At 42.7% G+C, this 20031-nt stretch overlaps 1 protein-coding gene across 1 annotated transcript; it reads left to right on the top strand.

Annotated features, from left to right (window-relative positions):
* Positions 1–152: 152 nt before the first annotated feature.
* Positions 153–14882, top strand: kcnj9 (potassium inwardly rectifying channel subfamily J member 9; the record flags this gene model as incomplete). Its single annotated transcript, XM_080010634.1, has 7 exons — positions 153–492; positions 4018–4231; positions 8187–8388; positions 11763–11955; positions 12148–12345; positions 12932–13062; positions 14601–14882. 7 exons carry the CDS (start codon positions 153–155, stop codon positions 14880–14882), a joined length of 1560 nt encoding a protein of 519 aa, XP_079866760.1.
* Between the last annotated feature and the right edge of the window lie 5149 nt (positions 14883–20031).

Raw genomic sequence — 20031 nt, 5'->3', positions numbered from 1 at the left:
CTCCCGGTCAAGGAACAACAAATGGTCCAATCAATAACCGCTGGACAGTTTCTGCCATAGGGAGGATTATTTATAACCCAATAACACTCGGCACACACACTCGACACGCACACACACAAACAAACACAACAACCGAAGACGCTGCCATCGCCATGGCGCTGGAGAACTCGGTCTTCCCCTCTCGTCCAGAATCTCTCTCCCTGCCCGTGGAGGAGAGAGGAGAAGGGGAGGGAGCAGAGGTGACCGCCGCCGCCGCCGAGACCCCTGCACCCACAGGAGTCTTCAACCTGTCGGAGGAGCTGGGCCACATCGTCACCGCGGAGACGGCCCCCACACAGGCGATGGAGGGGGAGGGGCAGACGATGGACGCACCTCCTGCGGCCAAGGTCAAAAGGTCGTTCCAGTCCAAGCTGGCGGAGCGGGAGGCCACCGCCAATCAGAGCAGGAAGAAAACCCCGGGAACGGAGAAGGTCCGGGGCCGCTTCGGCTGGGGTGAGGAAAGGTTGGATACTGGTTTTGATGGTTGGTCAAGGAAAGCAAATAAGTCTGGGCAATTTGTGGTAATTAAAGGTCTAACAATGATTTGCCTTCATGGTACAGTATGCCGTATCATAACTACAGTATGCCACAGGGGTGACGCCACGACCCCCTTGTCTGCCAGTACCAATTCAGAGCTCTTAACTGTAAATATCATCTCATACTGAGTAGCCATTTGATTACTTTCACCAAACAGCCAATACGAAGAGACCTTAAAGGCTAGTTTGGGGTCCAAACAAATACTATACTTTAGGATGTAACTCACTCTTCTTCATTGGAGACATTTAGGAATCTATATGTGACATGATTTGAAAATGGCCTTTCTTAAATTCCTGACATGTTTGATAAGGTTCTTGTTATCAGATCTTTGCAGGAAATACTTTTTGACACCCTATTTGACCTTATATCGGGTCGCCCCAAGTGTACAACATCCATGCTATCAAGAAGAAAGGGAACTATTTGACGGGGGAAAAAGCTTATTAGAATACATTTTTTACTTTTAATTCAAAATGTAGCGACTTGCCGTTTTTGCATGAGAAAAATATCATCTGCTACTTTGGCCATAGTTAGGATAGTAGGTCCATTTGCTAAAAAAATGTTCACGAAAATGTTGGTGTTATGATCCAACAAGTGGCAATGTTTCGCAACGTAGCCCTTCATAGTAAAAAGTATAAAAGCATGTCTTCACAGGAAAAGCATGAAAGAATATCTACTAAATCTAACCACGCTGTCAGACAACGAAGGGCCTGGGCCTTGAGGGTGGGATTCCCCTTTTTATCGAGCGCAGTCGGACAACAGTTGCTGCATCTGTGAGATACAAAGTGCAGATTGTAAAAGAGGGATGCGGAATGAATAATAGCGTATCATCTGCAAATACTGTAGTACTCGCCGTGTCATAATAGTAGAGGCTGTGGGTGGATCTGTCCACATCGATGGCTAGTTGCCTTTCCCAACTGGTAGAATGCCAATGGCTATGACCGTGAATCCGGTGGCTCCTATTGCTCTCTCTCTCTCTCTCTCTCTCCCTCTTCCTCTCCCTTGCCCTCTCTCCTCCACATTCAAATACTTCTTCCCTTAGTTGGCTTCTCAGCCCAGCTCCACTCAGTTCCACTTCTTTTTCAGTAGGTTCTCCTCTCGTCCTGCTCTTTCTTAATTCTGGTTGCTGGTTTCCCCTTCATCCATTCGGAGACTTCTTACACCCACTGTTTTCTGTCTCCCCCCAATAGTCTGACCCACAGAGAGGGCAAGACAATATGCATTTTTGTCTTAATCGTCCAGCCTCAGTGGATTTAGGACGTCATTCAGCGTTTTGAAGAAATGGCATAGATGAGAAGGTCCTAAAGAGTTGCTAGTATCAGGCAGGTGTTATTGTTTCTCCCCTGCTTGACAACCTCCGCAGAGCTGTGTTTCTTTGCATTATCACTGGTTGCTCATCTTTTAAGATCCCAGACCGAAGTTTCGGAAAAGGACATAATTCGATGTTGAGTTCAGATTTTCTCGTTAACAGGCATCGATCTTTATCCGCCGTTGTTAGCTGTAGTCAGTCCTTCGGCTTTCAGATATTACATCACCAATGTGTCAGGATGAGCGCTTGAGTGAAGTAGAAGATTGAGACATTTTAAGGATGGAGAGACTCTGCAGGTGGAGTAATGATTCACCCCGGGCCCGTGATCTCAGCTTTCGACAGCAGGAAAGAAAAAGGGCCGCCTGCAAAACAAATCAATCGTCTCACACAGTCCACCATCTCTACGTATTTTTGGCTCTGGACTATTGAAAAACACAAAGATCTGCAGAGCTCATTGAGACGCTGACCATACCTCGTCTGAAGCCGGTACCACTTCCCGGGCCTCTCTGCTTTTTACACAACACTCAAGACATCACATGTAGGCATGCATTCGTTTTGTTGCAACCTAGTCTGGATTTTGGAACGTGACACCACAACGTCAACGTGTCACCTCCTCTCGGGAGCTGCTCCCACTGACCTATATATAGAATAGACGCAGTTCGTCCACAGGAAGTCTATTAATATATGTTGAATCCAGTTTCGCTGGGAACTGGCAACCTTGCATCGCCACATACGTAGTTGCATTCTGCGACGTGCATTTAGTGCCACTAAATTGCACGTGCTGTTTGGCGCCATATCAGTGCCAAAATGCGACTTCACAGCACACACATATAATAGCTCTGCTCGCGCGAGCAATATCGTAGCCTGCAGGGAGAAAACCATGCTTTCAGCACGCAGAATCCGAAGGAGCGCATGTTTGTTATCCCCGAACGCACAACATCTCTCATTGCTCTCCTGCTCGTAAAACTTTCACCTGCTCGCTCATGATTGTTTTTTTCTTTTTGGCAGTAAGTGGGCGGACCCACTTAACCATAATTGGTTACAGTCTTGCTCTTCCATGATTGGCTGTTGTCTTTGTACCGGTGCAAGTAAACAAGAAAGGACGAAGGAACACTGTACCCCTCTCAATGCTTCCTGACCATACGCTCACACCAGAATAGATTTTATTGCTTCTGTAAGCTCAATCGCCATAGCTTCTAGTCTAGTCTAGTCGCTTCTAGCTCACACCACAAGTGGTCCTGTTCAACTCATCGCTTCATGTGCACAGAGCTGCATACATTTATTGAGATGTTGTTTGCAAATATATTTATTTTGAAGTGATGCGGTTATTTTTATATTATTTATATTTGTTTATAACATAGTAACATATAAAATATTAATATGCAACATTACACACCACTCCTGTCCCTCTCTTTCTCTTTACTTCCCTCCCTTCTGGAGGTGTCCTTAAGATTTTTCCATTTTCTATTGCGCTCTTCAACTAATGATAAAAAATAAAATAACAAAACATCTAAACATTCTGTCTTTCACTTTGAGGATGTATGGGTGTTTAAATGTGCATACATACAGTTGTCTAAAAGATATATATGTAATTTTATTAAATTATAATTATTTATTTATTATGTGTATTTCATATTGTTATATACGTATATTTATATTTTTTTACCTGGCAGATTAACTTCTCCTGGCTCTCCCGCTTTGATATCCCTCTTCAGTTATAACGGCCAATCATAAAAGACGACAACTGAGCAATTATATTGAGGGATACAACGGTGACTGGGTCCACCTACTTACTGCCAAAAAGAAAACCACTTGCAAGCGAGCAGTTAAACGCTTGGCGAGCAGGAGAGAGATTTTCAGATCCAATGTTTTGTTAATTTTCCTAGTTGTTAATTCCTCCGTCTCCTCGTTAACTTAATGGATATTTAAAATGTTTCTCTCAAATTCCTAGGTTTATTGCATTATGCATATTATCATTTTATCTATCTATCTATCTATCTATCTATCTATCTATCTATCTATCTATCTATCTATCTATCTATCTATCTATCTATCTATCTATCTATCTATCTATCTATCTATCTATCTATCTATCTATCTATCTATCTATCTATCCATCCATCCATCTATCTCAGGCCGGAGCCGGCGCAAGCGGCAGCGCTACGTGGAGAAGAATGGCCGCTGTAATGTGCAGCACGGCAACATGCGTGAGACCTACCGCTACCTGACAGACATTTTCACCACGCTGGTGGACCTCAACTGGCGCTGCTCGCTCATCGTCTTCGTCATGGCCTACGCCATCACCTGGCTCTTCTTCGGCGCCATCTGGTACCTCATCGCTTACTGCAGGTGAGGGGTGTAAGCTAAGTGTGTAAGTTTCGCTTTTCCAAACCACGTTGAACCAGCTTACATGTAAGTGCTTCAGAAGGATGGTGAGATGGATTTCATCAGACAAGTACATATTGCCTGTAGCTGGATTTTGTCTTTGCATCTAACTGCGCGATTAATCGTTTTAGAATCGCAACCTTGATTCACGACGCAATGCGATCTAATTTCTGCAAGACAATTATTCTGCAGAACTCCTAATTTCTCGCTTTTCCTTGGACCAATGGCAACACTGCTTTGCCCCATGTGACAAATGGGCACAGGAAGAGCGGAAAGAGAGGAAAATACATGTGATCAGTAATGAAAGGTTCACCTCATTTTGGGGGTTCTGCTATTTACAAGGGACTCAGTCAAAACATCCGTACATTTTTTGAGTCTAGTTTCAGTTGAGCCTGTGCCTGTGCAGTTGCGAACGAACAACTCTTTTGGCGGAGTGACTCCCAAGTTCAGGGCGAAAATATTACGTTTTGTTTTTGTTCTGTTCAATAAAGAGAATTGTGTGAATAACTGTTCTTTGTGGACAGCTGTTTGTGCAAAACTTGAAAGAAATACAAATGTCCAATCCATCAGAATCTAGTTTACCGCTATCACTGCTAAATACTGTAAATATTAAATATATGTATATATATATGTGTGTGTGTGTGTGTGTGTGTGTGTGTGTGTGTGTGTGTGTGTGTGTATATATAAATATATATATGTGGTGTGGGGATGTGTGGTTTGAGCAGCCACACCTTTCTTGGGTCTAGGTAATTGGGGCCCAGGATCAGAGTGGCTGCGTACCTGTTGCTCGTTGGTTGGTCTAACAGCAATATTGTATTGTAGCGAGCATCAGGTAAAACCCCCATCCCCACACATACTCAGGAGAGAAACCCTTCTCATGACACATCTCCATCTGCTCCTGGGCTTATAACACCTAGCCCCAGGACAGGTGTGGCTGCTCAAACCCCACCCTCCCCACACCACAATATATACACACACACACACACACAGTATACTGTATATACTGATGCTATCAGCACCAACTTCAGTTCTAATGCGAGTGCCAATGAGACCCATGACAGTAAAACATCCACTTCTAAAAGATACAAGTCATAAGCTACAAGCCTGCCTGTCTGGCAGACTCGTCCACACATAGTGTCGGAACGGGGTCATCCTGACTAGGTTTACACAGACACAAGGCACAAGGATATAGACCGCAGAGCAGGGTTTAGTCCGCTGCTATCCAGAGTGAAGGCTCAGCAAAAGGTCTTTCCGACTGTGCTTTACAACAGAGAAAAGGTTACATTCTCAGTTGTATGTGTGTGTGTGTGCGTGCGTATGTGCGTACGTGCGTGCGTGCGTGCGTGCTTGTGCCTGCGTGCGTGCGTGTGTCAGTCTGTGTATATGTGGGTGGTTCCGTGGTGGGTTAGGAGGCAGATACAGCCAAGATGCGTGACGTTACTGTATATGCTGCGCAAAAATATCTTTTTACCAGGTCAGGGAAGATAGGAAAACATGCATGGGAAGCAGCATTGGAAGGTGAATAACCAGTTGAAACAGGATAACAACAACAACAACAACACACTATCTACCAACCTTTTTTCTGCCACGGCACACTTTTTACAATGTAATAATCCCACAACACACCACTATCCTGTTAACCACTAAAAAGTCAGAAACAAATAGAAACTGTTTGTACGATTATGACCTAATAGTAGAAACGCAAGACTCACGAGCGATTCATTCGTAATGAACAAATCCTTAAATGACTCACCCTGGCAAAAGAGCAAGCGAGCCAGTGAATCTTCAATTGACAAACTGGGAAAAAATACAGGGGACCAAATTAAAGTCCAAGGCAGAAAAGGCCAAGTCATTTGACACAATTAATGTTGAATGTGACTGATTTACTCTTTGCATGCCACCAAAATGAATAGTTTTTACAGAAGTATATGATTCCTATTAGGGATGTTAATGATTAACGGTTTAATCATTAACGGACAATAAGGATTTTGATTAATACTATCTATCAGTTAAACAGTTAAAATATTATTATAAATAAATAAGTAAATAAAAAAATAATTTGTTGCAAGGTAAAAGAAAAATAGAGAGGGACAGTCCATTAAACATATGGGGGATTTATTTTGTATGTCTCCAATTATTGTTAATTATTTCTAGGGCTGTACCCGACTCAGAATTGTGTCAGTCGAATCGGATTCGGTTGTTCAATGCGAAAATTCTACGAGGGGGTATTCTACGATCTGGAACGCCAACTTCAGCATAACACACGAACACGGTTAATGCCTTGTTTGAACTGCGCTGTCACAAAGTTTCATCCAAATCGAGCCACATATGGAGCAGATATTAGCGAAAAAGTGACCAAATTTTGAGACATTTTAACACGGACGAGCCAGTACTTCTGACGATGAAATATGTTCAACCCAGTTAAGTATATGGAACCCATACTTCGGCATAAGCTACGAACACATTTGAGGTGTCGTTTAAGCCGCTATGTCACAAGTATCTTGCGGTTTCAATTTCATCCAAATCGATCCACATACGGAGCAGATATGAGTGAAAAACCAAACAACTTCGACCTGAAATATTCTGTTGACCTTGGTTAACTGACACATCGCGCGTCTCATTCTAAAATGAACGAGATGAGATTTAAAGTAAGATGCTTTATGATATCGTCCAGCGTGGTCATGTTGTAGTCTTCAGACGTTACCAAACTATAGATTTATGTGTATATTTATATCGCTTCTTATTTGGTAGATGTCAGTAGATCTGTTCGATTGATGTTTTAAATCTGTGGTCCACATAACTGTACTTGGAAGACAGTTCTCTTGTGCTGGATTAATGAAAAAAAGAATAAAAACTAATCCTTAAAAATTCATCAGCGCATCCCTCCATTACACTGAAATGTGCAACTGAGTGATGCGTTCAAGATTTAGCGAGGCGTCGGAAAAATAGACGCCGTGCAATGGTCATTACCCACAGAAATACCACATTGTTTTTCGTATTTCATGGAAACAGTACTTACTGAAAATGTAATCCAAGTAAAAAACTCAACAAATAAATGACGTGCTGTTTTTCATGCTGCTTTTCCGAGAACCCGGGAAACTGTAAAACACACCAAACACGACTAAACAGACTGTGTATTGCTGCCTGCAGCAGGACACTGGGAATAATTGTGAAGTCCAATAAAAAAAGACCATAATCTTTTTTTTTTTCGGGGGACAGTGTCCAAACATTTTAATTTCGTCAGATAACGGCTAATGATCGGTTAACGAGGGTTGGCTATCGGTCAGAAAAAATATATTCAAAATTATCATCCCTCATAATTCCGTTGCGTTTTTTGTTGAGAACTCAGAGGCAAACCGAATCTTCTGACTCTGGTTCACGGTGCCTTGCACCAACTGAACTGAACGAACGAAGAGTCGGAAAATCCAGACACATTGTACAGAATGATTCATCGCAAATTTGAATCTCGAAAAATTATCAAACCTTTCACCACTGCGTACATAATCAATTTCAGAGCCTGTTCTTGTTTGCTGCAGCTGTTATACTGGCTGGAACTGATGAATTCGATTAATTAGTACTACCTTGCAATTTTAATCTTGCAACACAAAAGCCCTTTTCCATTATATAGTGGAATTTGAAAGTGTTTCACCAGGCACACCTGGCGAGCTCTCACAGCACTCCAGTGTGCCATGGCGCAGTGGTTGAAAAACAGTGATCTACAATAAGTGATCTCAGAAATGTCGAATTTGGACTGAAGACCGTGGAGAGATTCTAAAATAAAAACCAGACAAGCTGGGTGACTCACTCACACTGTATGTTTGTGTGCCACCGTCTAAATATAATTTTCCCACTTCCAAACACCCCCACTCTCACCTCCCTCTCTCTCCATCCATTTCCCACCCCATCTCACCCAAAATAGAGGCGATCTGGACCACCTGGAGGACGAGACGTGGACACCCTGTGTCAACAACGTGAATGGCTTCATCTCGGCCTTCCTATTCTCCATTGAGACGGAGACCACCATCGGCTACGGCCACCGCGTCATCACCGACCAGTGTCCCGTAGGCACCATACTGCTGCTGCTGCAGGCCATCCTGGGGTCCATGGTCAACGCCTTCATGGTGAGAGAAACCTTCTGTTATCACGTCCAGGGTCTTCTGCAATGGTGATGATGATGATGATGATGGCTGATGAATGGGTATATTAGGGTGGTTGGAACTGGAACTGGAACACTTACAACATGTTATTTCGTCATCAATGCGTCACTTTAGCCACACCCAATTCCATTGGAGGAATGAAAAAATATATAGATAATTTTAAGATTGTCATAAATTCATAAAATATAGAAAATACAACTAGAAATACATTTAAAAATAAATAATAATATTTTATTCATAAAATAAAAAAATATACAATAACAATAATCACAACAATTTGTGCACTAATTGAAAATGAAAAACAAACATTGACAAGAGAAAAGATTGCAATGATTACAGTGATTGTAGTTCGACCTTTCTAAAAATAGTTTTTCAATGGCTCTCCCTGCTGCAATACGTTGATACCCTGATTTGACACTAATTGTAGAAGTTATTCCATGAATTTGCAAAAATTGGCAAAAAGTGATAAATGATTATCCAAGGTGGCTCATTGTGAAATCAAACCCTTTATACCATATACATACAAACACACACGCTGATCAGCCACAACATTAAAACCACCACTAATAAACACTAATATTTTGTAGCTCCCCCTCGTTCCGCCAAAACAGCTCTGACCATGGAGGCATGGACTCCACAAGACCTCTGAAGGTGTCCTGTGGTATCTGGCACCAAGACGTTAGCAGCAGATCCTTTAAGTGCTGTAAGTTGTGAGGTGGGGCCTGCATGGATCTGGCTTGTTGTTCCAGCACATCCCACAGATGCTCCATCAGATCGGACCTGAACCCCGACCATCCACATGATGTAGAAGAAAACATGATTCATCAGACCAGGCCACCTTCTTCCATTGCTCCATGGTCCAGTTCTGACGCTCATGTGCTCATTGTAGGCGCTGTCGGTGGTGGACAGGGGTCAGCATGGGCACTCTGAGCGGTCTGCGGCTGCGTAGCCCCATACGCAGCAAGCTACTCTGACACCTTTCTATCATAGCAGCATTAACTTTTTCAGCGACTTTTCTTTTGTGCTCCAGTAGCTCTTCTATTGGACCGGGCGGGCTGGACTTGGATGGACCTGATGTCTGATGAATGTGATTTACAGCTTGCATTCCACCAAAATACTTCTGACTCTCATTCATCTTCAGGGAGCCCTCCCTTGCTCGAACTGGAGCTTGTTTTGATGAACACAGAGCTGCTATTCCAGCTGCAACTGATGAATTAGACAAATAAGTATAGCCTGGCAATTTTGATCTTGCGGCCAGGGGGGCCGCCCATCTCGCCGAGACGCCTAGGGTGCCATCCCGAGGGGGACCGCAGAGAGGGAGCAATCGGGGCAGATTTTGCGCACCTGTATCCCTCTCTGATGGTACAGACAACGCGCGCTAGCGATGGGGTGTCCACGATCGGAGTGCCAAAACAGTGTGTTTTTATTTTAGATGTAGGTTATTTTACGTCTCCTTATGGGGACACTGACTCTCTCTCCCCGATCAGCCCCTCTCCATGCGTTATGCGCAGAAAATAATCTTAACAGTATAGTCTACAAGTTGTGCCCCGCTCCTCGGTGCCCTGTCCCCTGATTGTTTTTAGTTGTTTTATTTGGAGGAACGGGGCACAGCCATCAGGGCACACGGAGAGCCGTGTCCGATTCACACGTCACATAAAAATATATTCATGATTCCCCTTATATATAATTCTCCATTGAAATGTTATCCCTGTGCATTTTGTAAGCCTCTATCTGTTTATCCTTTTATTGTAATGCACACTGACTGAAAGAAAAACAAAAAACGACTGCTCGACTTGAAGAGTCTCAGTTGACTGACGGGTTTCTGACTGATGATTGGACTTGTGGACTTTCAGGGGGCAGTCCTAGTGTTGATGCATTCCAAGCCTTTGGAGCAGATCAAATGTGTGAAACCAACATGCAATATATTAAGTTCATTCAGCGCAGATGGCTTTGCCTCTCGCAAAAGGAACTTTTCACTTGGAAAACGCTGAACGGTCTCCATTTCTTCACACAGATGAAGATGGCCATCCGAGCAGAATCAGGCTTACTGTATGCATATTATTGATCCAAAAATATGCTACACGAGGAAAGAATGTAAAATGAGTGGGTTGTTCCACTGTGAATGTAAATTGGAATGAGTGATGATCAGTTATTTATTCTCTCACTACTGGAGTATTTTTCGCTAGTGGGAAAAAAATAAATATGGCTGATACACAAAAACAAACAACTGTTTTTGTACCAGACTAGTGCTCCATTATGGTGATCTGAGCTCTTGATTTTTTTTTTTTACAGGCATCTCTCATCTCTCATCGCACTCTCAACAATCAAGCAATTATTTAATCCAATTATAAATCAAAATTGATATCAACTAAATTATCTTTGGTATCGAGGCTCCACCAGGCTGTTCACGTCCTGATTGGGCGAGCCTGCCCACGCTACACCAGGAAGTGCTGCATAACAGAGATGTTTTCTGAGATTTCATGCTCTCAAAACAGGCAGTCCAGTCAGCACTCTCTCTTTACATCCCCAACGTGCTTTGATTTACATTCAATCTGTAAACGACCCCTTTGATACAGTACGAAGGCTAAGAAGCTTCATGGAGGAGGACCTTCACGTTTGGCAACGTTGTCGTTTGGCTTCCATTAGAGGGCGCTGTTCTTCGCCAATTGTCCAATGATTGTGATTGCCCCTTTAATGGAATTATTCATTAAAGACAGAATGTAAGTTTAGGGTTATCCCTAATGTAATTCATATAGCAACAGCAGAGACAGCGTTATTATAGAGGAGACAGAGCACTCTACCAGTTTTTAATGGGAAAATCTAAAGCAGTAAAGATGGCAGACATGGTGTCAGCAAAACTGTCCGATTACCACGCGATAATGTTCACGATCATAAAGAAAATCCATCCATCATGCCTGGTTGGTCGGATCATGCTTGTCTTGAAGGCGTGGAAGCATAGTTAACTTGAAAAATGTAACGATGAGGTTTTGCTGTGATAAATGTCCAATGGAATAACACTCTGCATTGTTGACACTTCATTGGTGTGTCTGAATATTAAATGGAAACGGTGATATGTGTAGGAATAACAGAAATAGACTCCCCATTCCCCCCGAAGATATAGGAGTCTCTTCTTGTTGGCCACAAACGTGATTGTCCAGGAGTGTTACCAAGATGGCACCTAACTGACCCAACTTCTCTTAAAGTGACTTAAGTAGTAATGTATAAGTAAAAGCTTATCAAAAGACGAATAGACAGGAGTAAGTCAAATAAAAAGGTATCCATCATTGGGTGTGACAATGATGGTCGATGAAGGTCCTCTTCCTCCGATGTGTGTTCAGGTGGGCTGCATGTTCGTGAAGATCTCCCAGCCCAACAAGCGTGCGGAGACACTGGTGTTCTCCAAACACGCCGTCATCTCACTGAGGGACGACAAGCTGTGCCTGATGTACCGCGTGGGCGACCTGCGGAGCTCCCACATCGTAGGGGCCAACATGAGGGCCAAGCTCATCAAGTCTAAACAGACCCAGGAGGGTGAGACCTGCACGCTTCACGATTGGTTGATTGACTTATCGACTTACTTACTTACTCCTCTTTGAACCCTTTGGAACATAGGGTTCCAATGAGTAATGTCTATAGAAACATGTAGCTATAGCTCCTCTCCCCTCGACTCACATCCACTCTTCTCTCCTCTACCTTCCTCCTCTCATCTTCTCCTCTTTCCAGGTGAGTTCATCCCGCTGGACCAGACGGACATCAGCGTGGGCTTTGAGACGGGTGACGACCGCCTCTTCCTGGTCTCCCCTCTGGTCATCTCTCATGAGATCGACCTGCGCTCTCCCTTCTGGGACATGTCCCAGGCGCAGCTGACCAAGGAGGACTTTGAGATCGTCGTCATCTTGGAGGGCATGGTGGAGGCCACCGGTGAGGATGCTTCTTCTCTATCGGTTTAAAAAACAAAAAAGCTTGATTGGGTAATAAAGGATCAGCCAAAGATCTTTAGCAGATCCTTTATGGGCTGAGCTGCTTGGGGGAATTGGCACATGAGCATGTACAGCCTAATGCTAAATGTCTTAAATGTAATGTAAATATGCAGTATGTTTTGCATGCCCTATGGTTTGAACCTGCCAGCCCCTCCCCATGAATTTCAAATGAGAAAAAATAAGGTTTTAAATGTATTTAATGTGGAAATTCTCGTCAGTGACGCACGTCCGGCACTCTGTTGGCGACGGAGACAATTAGGTAGTGAATGTTGAAAACCGGGACATTTTACTGTTGGGAACTGGGAAACACAGCTTGAAACCAGGACAGTCTCCGACAAACCAGGACGTCTGATCACCGTTTGTTAGCGGTACTTTGTTACAGAACCAAATCTGGGCGTTTATAATTGAATGAGTCACTGAGTTAGTTATTTGGGCTTTTACATACTGTATGTGACGGACATATTCATTTTACTGAAAGGATTTGGAAACTTTGGGTCTTCAACATTGTACATAATAATGTCTGGCAGGTATGACATGCCAGGCAAGAAGTTCCTACCTAGCGGAGGAAGTGCTCTGGGGACACCGATTCAGTCCGATGATGTCGCTAGCCGAGGGCTTCTTCGACGTGGACTACGGGGCCTTCCATCACACGTTCGAGGTAGCCACCGTTTCAAACTATGCCCAACGGGGGACTCAAGTGTTTCAGAGAACTGTCTTCATATATTTAAACACATATTTAACAAAATTAACATAACACCCATTTGAAACAGGGCCTTCCCTAAATAAAAGCTCCATAGATCCAGCCTTATTGTGATTCGATTTAAGAACTTTTTTCGAAAGAAAGAAACGATTTTCAGTATCCTGCGAGATCCGGTGGGCATCGGACAGACGAAAATACACATAAAACAAATGAAATTCAGTAAACGTAGCCAAGACGCAATCCCATCACTGAAATTACTATTAGTACTTGTAAGCATGTAAATATCACGTGCTGCAGTTCGCATCTTGGTGAAGAAAAACAACAATTTCAACTCATGTAGTTAAGGTGCTAAGGTGATGTATGTGTATAAAATATAGTATACTATGTAAAAACAAAAAAAACCTGTGAGATTATGTCTTATCTAACCTCCTCCCCATAGTCATGGGTTCAACCATGCACTTTTCAACACCTTGTTCCCCTTTCTTGCAATGTAGATTGCCTCACTCCTCCGTTTCTCATTCTATACTGAAAGCTCAATATTTTATGGCGGAGAAAGTATATGTTGTGGCAATACTCCTCCGTTGCCAGTAGCGGCAGCGTTTCACAAGGCTTAATAATGTGTTGGAAATTCAGACGGAACATACAGTACAGCAGTTGTTGCAGTCACTGCAGTGACAAGCATTACATTGGAAAAAAATGTAAAGTTCAATTAACATTACTTTATATAGTCTATGGGTATTGCTATTGTTATATAATAAGATTTAAAGTTCATAAGCTGGACATAGTCCCACAGTAGTTTTTTGCCATCGCTTCCAGAGAAGAAACATTCATTAACAGTTATCTGGTATCAATTGAGTGGAGACACACAATTTAACAGAAAGTATATGGATTCTGGTGAATATTCTTTTTTGTTTCATAACCTTCCATTGGATTGAAACAATCCCCTTTACGATTTGGGCTGAAAATGACACTCACTTTTACAAGTGGCAGTAATGAAGCATAGAAATATTCCACTAGACCCCCCATAAGCTTTAGATTTTCATGCCATCATGAAATATGTTACTCTGTTCAATTTACACTAAATCATATGGCCACAAAATATGGCACTAAGTATCCTTTAAAGGCCAAGGTACACACTACTGAAGAAAGGTTTGATTCTTTTTTGAGATTCAGTTCCTGACGAGTCACTCCGTGAGAAGAGTCGTTCGATTTCTCGTCTCTTTGTTCATTTGATGCATTTGGTGGGATGCATGGTTATGAGTATCAGAAGAGTCGGATCGCTCTGGTGGACACGGTATTCTTGTGAAAATCATTAAAAGAATTATGGATTTAGTTAGAAGAACGCAAGCTCGAGCTCACCACCATCGCATCCTTGGCGTGTCTCGACTCACTAGTGCGCATGGCCTGCACTGGCTTTGCGGAGATTTAAAAAAAACCTCTTAAAGGTTTCTGGCTTACTATTAAACCACTCTGATAAGGTGTGTCTCTTATTCCAGGTAGACACGCCCTCCAGTTCGGCGCGAGAGCTCTCATTGGCAGCGGCCAGGCTGGAGGCTCACCTGTACTGGTCCATATCCAGCAGGCTGGATGAGGAGCCCACGCTGGCCAACCAAGCGGCCCAGAAGCCGGATGGCGACTCGGCCAATGGCAAAGGGGGGGTGGGCCCCGCCTTCACGGTCGGGGGGATCACGGGCATCCAGGAACAATCGGGGCTGGGGGAGCTGAACGGCAGCATCACCACCGCCACCACCACTGACCAATCAGAATCAGAGGCCTAACCTACGGAACGTTTATAAGGAGAGGCGGCGGGGATCACGCGATAGCGGGAATAGCTAAGTGTTACTAGTTAACATATGGGAAATTTTATTTGTCGTTATCTCGTCTTTGATTTTTAGTTGATCTCCGTCACAAGTGTGTGTGTGTGTGTGTGTGTGTGCAAGTGTGCGTGCGTGTGTGTGAGTGCTATTTATTTATTTTATTGTGTTTGCTCCAATCACCCTTGCCTATATCAATATTTAAATGACAACACTATGCTTCAAGCTGGGTCGACAATAAAGGCGTAGACCCGGACTGTGTGTTTAACTGGAGAAAACGTTTGTCCTGGGAATGTAATCTGAGTAACGGAAGAGTACGCACCCCGGTTAAAGGGTCCGCCGTGTCTCTTTAGAGCAGTGTTCTTTCAACCGCTGTGCCGCGACACACTAGTATGCCGTAAAAACATTTTCAAATTCCGCTTACGAAAAATAGAAAAAGAAATAATGGAGATTAGCTTTTGTGTTGCAAGGTCAAAATTGCTAGGCTGTACTAATGGATCTAATTCATCAGCTCCATCCAGAACACCAGCTCTGTGTTCATCAGAACAAGTCTAACTCTGAAAGTGCCAACTGCTAGTAGTTGTGTTTTTTATATATATATATATATATATATATATATATATATATATATAACAAGTCGTTCACTTTTCCAACTCTTTCCAACTCTGTTTGATTCGGTTGGTTTAACGCATGAATGAGAGTTAATTATTTTCAGTTTGTGAATTGAAGATTCACTCCCCCTCCCGCCCTTTTGCCGGAGTCACTGCAGACTCCAGAGTCATTTAAAAGTGTTGGTTGCGAGTCTTGCATCACTACTAGTAGGCTACAATAATAAGCGCAGTTCTACATGTTTCTGACGTGTTTAGTGGTTAACAAAGTGGAAAAGAGTGGCGTGGCAGGAAAAAAGGTTGGGAAACCCTGGTATAGAGTATACAAGTCCTTAGCGTCTAGACCTGTGGATGTTTTGTTTCGAGGTGACGTCCGAGGAACGAGCAAAGTGATCATGTTATCCTGATGAATTAGCCCACAAATGCCGTTCTTAAAAATGGTTTTGTCGGTGAAGCAGGTGTGACCGGGGCGTGAAATGAATTCTAATTAACGTCAGTGGCGAATCCCCACTCCGGAGATTTTAGGTTGGTCGTGTTCGTCAATGTCAAGCACTAATGTGAACTCGCACGCCAAACCGAGGGTTGAGAAAACGGCTCCGACCCGGGACGCCCTGGCAACGAGGCCGTGTGTGTATAACGAGACCATCTGTGTATATCTCTGTCAAATTGTTTCCACGTACCACTCGAGTAGCACAGGGAGTAATGTTCTTTTTGTCTTTTGCGAGTAGGAGTTCAAAAAGCACAACGGTGTCCCGCTCAGTTTATCCCAAACCTCTAGCTTTCTTCTGCTGCTTTGTACATACGTGAGCCTTTATACTTGTTTTTAATATGTAATATAACACACACTACTAGAATGAATAAACTACTCTATATTCACTATATTCCAAATCACCCTGTCTGACGATTGCTTTTTGTTCTTCTCCATGAAATATCCTTCATTAGGGCTCTCTTCTATATTCTTCTACCGACAGTTTTTCTAGTCAGCAGTACACGCCGTTTATCACATTAAGGGCCAATAGATAAGTGCAATGCCATAACACCACCGTCTCCCGTCCGGTGACATTATTACTGCGATGATTTACAAAGCGCATCCACGGTGTGTACGGCGATGTTACTTTAATCCCACGGGATGTATAGTATATTTTAAAGGTTTTCACCGTGGGCCGCGACAGCCGTTATTTTACGGTTTTGACAGCGTCCCTTTTCCCGATGACGTCAACCTTTATATACTTTGTTTAAACTTTCCAGACACAATTGCTGGAGTCAGGCCAGGAGAAGATTGCAATAAAATCTGACAATGGAGAACAGAGAAGGACAGTGAAAGTAATTCTTTACAATGCAAGCGCTCCCTCAAAATCAAAATCATTACCCCGAGTTTGCGATCATCCCTGAATGTAAAAGTGTTATCATTTGGCCAAGCGTGTATATATGCGTGCTAATAGTCCTTTAAATAGTAATCTATATGATGGATGTATAGGGCAGCGTCACAGCATCATGGGTTACTAGGCAGAATTGTGAACTTCTCTGGCTGCGATTTCCATTTAGACCACCAGGTGGCAATAGGAATCGTACGCTTCCTCCAGCCAGTCACAGTCCTGTTGCTCTATAATGAAAGGGGTCCCCGTCTCAGCTGTCTCCTAGGCAACCGGGGTTGGGGACAGGGCGATGGCAAGCAGTGTGTGTGTGTGTGTGTGTGTGTGTGTGTGTGTGTGTGTGTGTGTGTGAAAGGGGATAAGCGAGGCTTCCAGACCAGATCAGGGGAGTTTAGCTCGACACGGGGGCTCGTGCAACGGTTAAATAAAATGCCACGTTGTGATGTTACATCTGTGCACCAGACAGATGAGTGAATTGACAGTGAGTGAATTGTCATTTATAGGGAAAAGGGCATGATGGGCGTTGGTCTTTGCTGTAATGGCCGCCTGTCAGTCGCAGATAACCCCCAAGGTTTCCCAATGTGACAGGAGCGGCTTAATATCAAAGGGGGATGAATAGTGAGACAAAGTCTTGTTTGGCGATACTAATAAAAAGCCAATCTCTAGTTGGGGGAATTAATGAGGTGTTTATCTACCCGAACTAAATCCAACGTCAGATCTTTCCTGCTTTTAGGATGAGAGGCCAACTCCCCATGCCACTGGTCAAGTTAGAAGTAGCCCATCATTTGTTTGCCTTGTAATAATAACTGCGCATTTCCAAAACCTATCAACGTCTTAAAGGAGAGTGGATGCAGGGATTAAACATTGAAATAGGCCCAGCTTTATATAACATGTAAGCTATGACAAGCTCTACATCTACTGTGTATACAATATGTGATATTGACAGTGTTATTGGAATGGTGGCTTGGCATCCAAGCCACCATTATGGGTAGGAATTTGGGTTCCAAATATAAATTTATTTTTATCAGCATTGACAAGGTAAGGGTACGCACATACCCATGACACCTTTATAATGTATATATAAATGGAGATGTATCTTTCTCCGTCCCCCAGCCACTATAATTTATTCAAATTCCTCTTCTGCCATGCATTTGTGCATTCTTCAATTTGGAATATTTGCTAATGTATATGAAGTACTTACATATCCTCGACCTATAGTTGTCAAGGGGCAATTTGGCTGCGTAGAATTTGAATCATCTCAAAAGATAAAGGCTTTGAATCAGAATCAGAATGAGTTGAGCAAGCTTAACGGTCTGAAAAAATATTCATCTTTATATAAAAAAATATATAATGATAATAAAAAATTGCCAAATATACACAAATAGCCAAATACCGTATACAGAACAGAAATAGGCAAAAATATACAGAATATACAAAATGCAATTCTATGCACAGATTACGTTATAGGTATATCCGGTATACATTATTAGTACACCCGATATATTACAGTCCGATATATTACAGTATTTTATTAATATTGAACACTCAATTGACTTTTAATAAATACGACCAATATAAAATTGTTGAATACCTGCCACAGAGCCTTCATTCTCACCTCCTAACCAAGAACTGAGAACCGAAAGTACCCTCCTCTACCAAAAAGTCAATTTCTTCCCGGAAATGTTGAAAAGAAATGGCTTTGCAGAGGAGGTAGAGCAGGATATTACTTGACCATTCTAGACCATTCTTCCACAATTCCTCTACTTTTTTTATTAATATTATTATATATATATTTTTTTAAACAAAATATGGATGTGGCAGTCTACAGGACACATCAAAAGACAATCGCCGGTATTGCTTAAAGGGATACTTCAACTTTTTGCAGGGAATTCGTTTTTTTAAGGGGAATCTCGCCCAGATTCAGACAAGAAGGTCAACACTCATTTCACCCCTGTGTGTCCAGAACCTAGACATTGACGGGCTGCATCCTAACTGTGTTAGTTCAATGCATGGCTGCAGATGGGATAAACTAGCCTATAACTCCATTGAAAATAAGGAAATACACCTTCCAAATCCACGAAATGAGTCTAGTAATGGCTAAACACTGCAGTAATGTAGGGTGGGCTACTTGTGGCTATTACATGGATTTGTCTATAGTTTCACTAAATAGCGCCCACCTGCTGTAATGAGTGTGAATAGCACTCTGGAATGCAGCGCATAGTAATTCAAGATCAAGTTCAAGTTCAAGTTCAAGAGATTATTTGTCACATACATATACATACGGTCATATATATATATATATACATATATGCAGTGAAATGTCGTGACACCTGGTGATTACGCACAATAAGCTCTATAAGCTGCAAAAATACTAAAAATACTAAAATGTGCGTAATCGACAGAAGGCGCTCGCACAGGCGGCCGCAAGGGGCGGGGCCACAATCGCAATTCTGGGTTCTTTAATTATGTTATGACTATTGTTTCTGGTCGTGTTAGATCAAGCTCTGGAATGCTAGGAGGCTGTAACCATTCACTTCACTAAATAATATCTCTTCTCAGATGAGGAATATCCGTTATTCAGGCCGTCGCTAGATTTAAAAGAAATCTGATGATCCCTAGAAATCTCTAATTAATATGAAACTCCTGCTGAAGATCTGCTAATTCTTATAATTAATTTCCCAATCCATGTTCTTAATGGTGATCATCTTGAATTCTTCACTGACTTTGTTATTCATCACTTTCCTTTTTGAGACTTTCTGTACATTGCACAATCCCAATGTGTCCTACACTTTGTCAAACATGCTTAAATATTGGTATTGTATCATGGTAAAGTCAAATGTGTCAACAGCCTGAACAGAGCTTAACAATGTCCCAATGGTCTGTGAAGGCAGAGGATGGAGAGAATAAATTGTTTTTTGTGTGTGTGTGTGTGTGTGTGTGTGTGTGTGTGTGTGTGTGTGTGTGTGTGTGTGTGTGTGTGTGTGTGTGTGTGTGTGTGTTCACAACAGAGAATATTTGAGGGAGAAAATGGAATGAATGGGCTCAAAAATTGAACAAAATGTCAGACTCATGAGGGCGCTAAAGTCAGGAGGCTTTGGTCCAGGGGTTCGCAACCCTTTTTTGGCCCATGAG

The sequence above is a fragment of the Zeus faber genome, assembly GCF_960531495.2.
Source record: "Zeus faber genome assembly, chromosome: 12".
Taxonomy (NCBI): domain Eukaryota; kingdom Metazoa; phylum Chordata; class Actinopteri; order Zeiformes; family Zeidae; genus Zeus; species Zeus faber.
The sequence above is the reverse complement of the archived record's forward strand: the minus strand, read 5'-3'. Positions and strand labels throughout refer to the sequence as shown.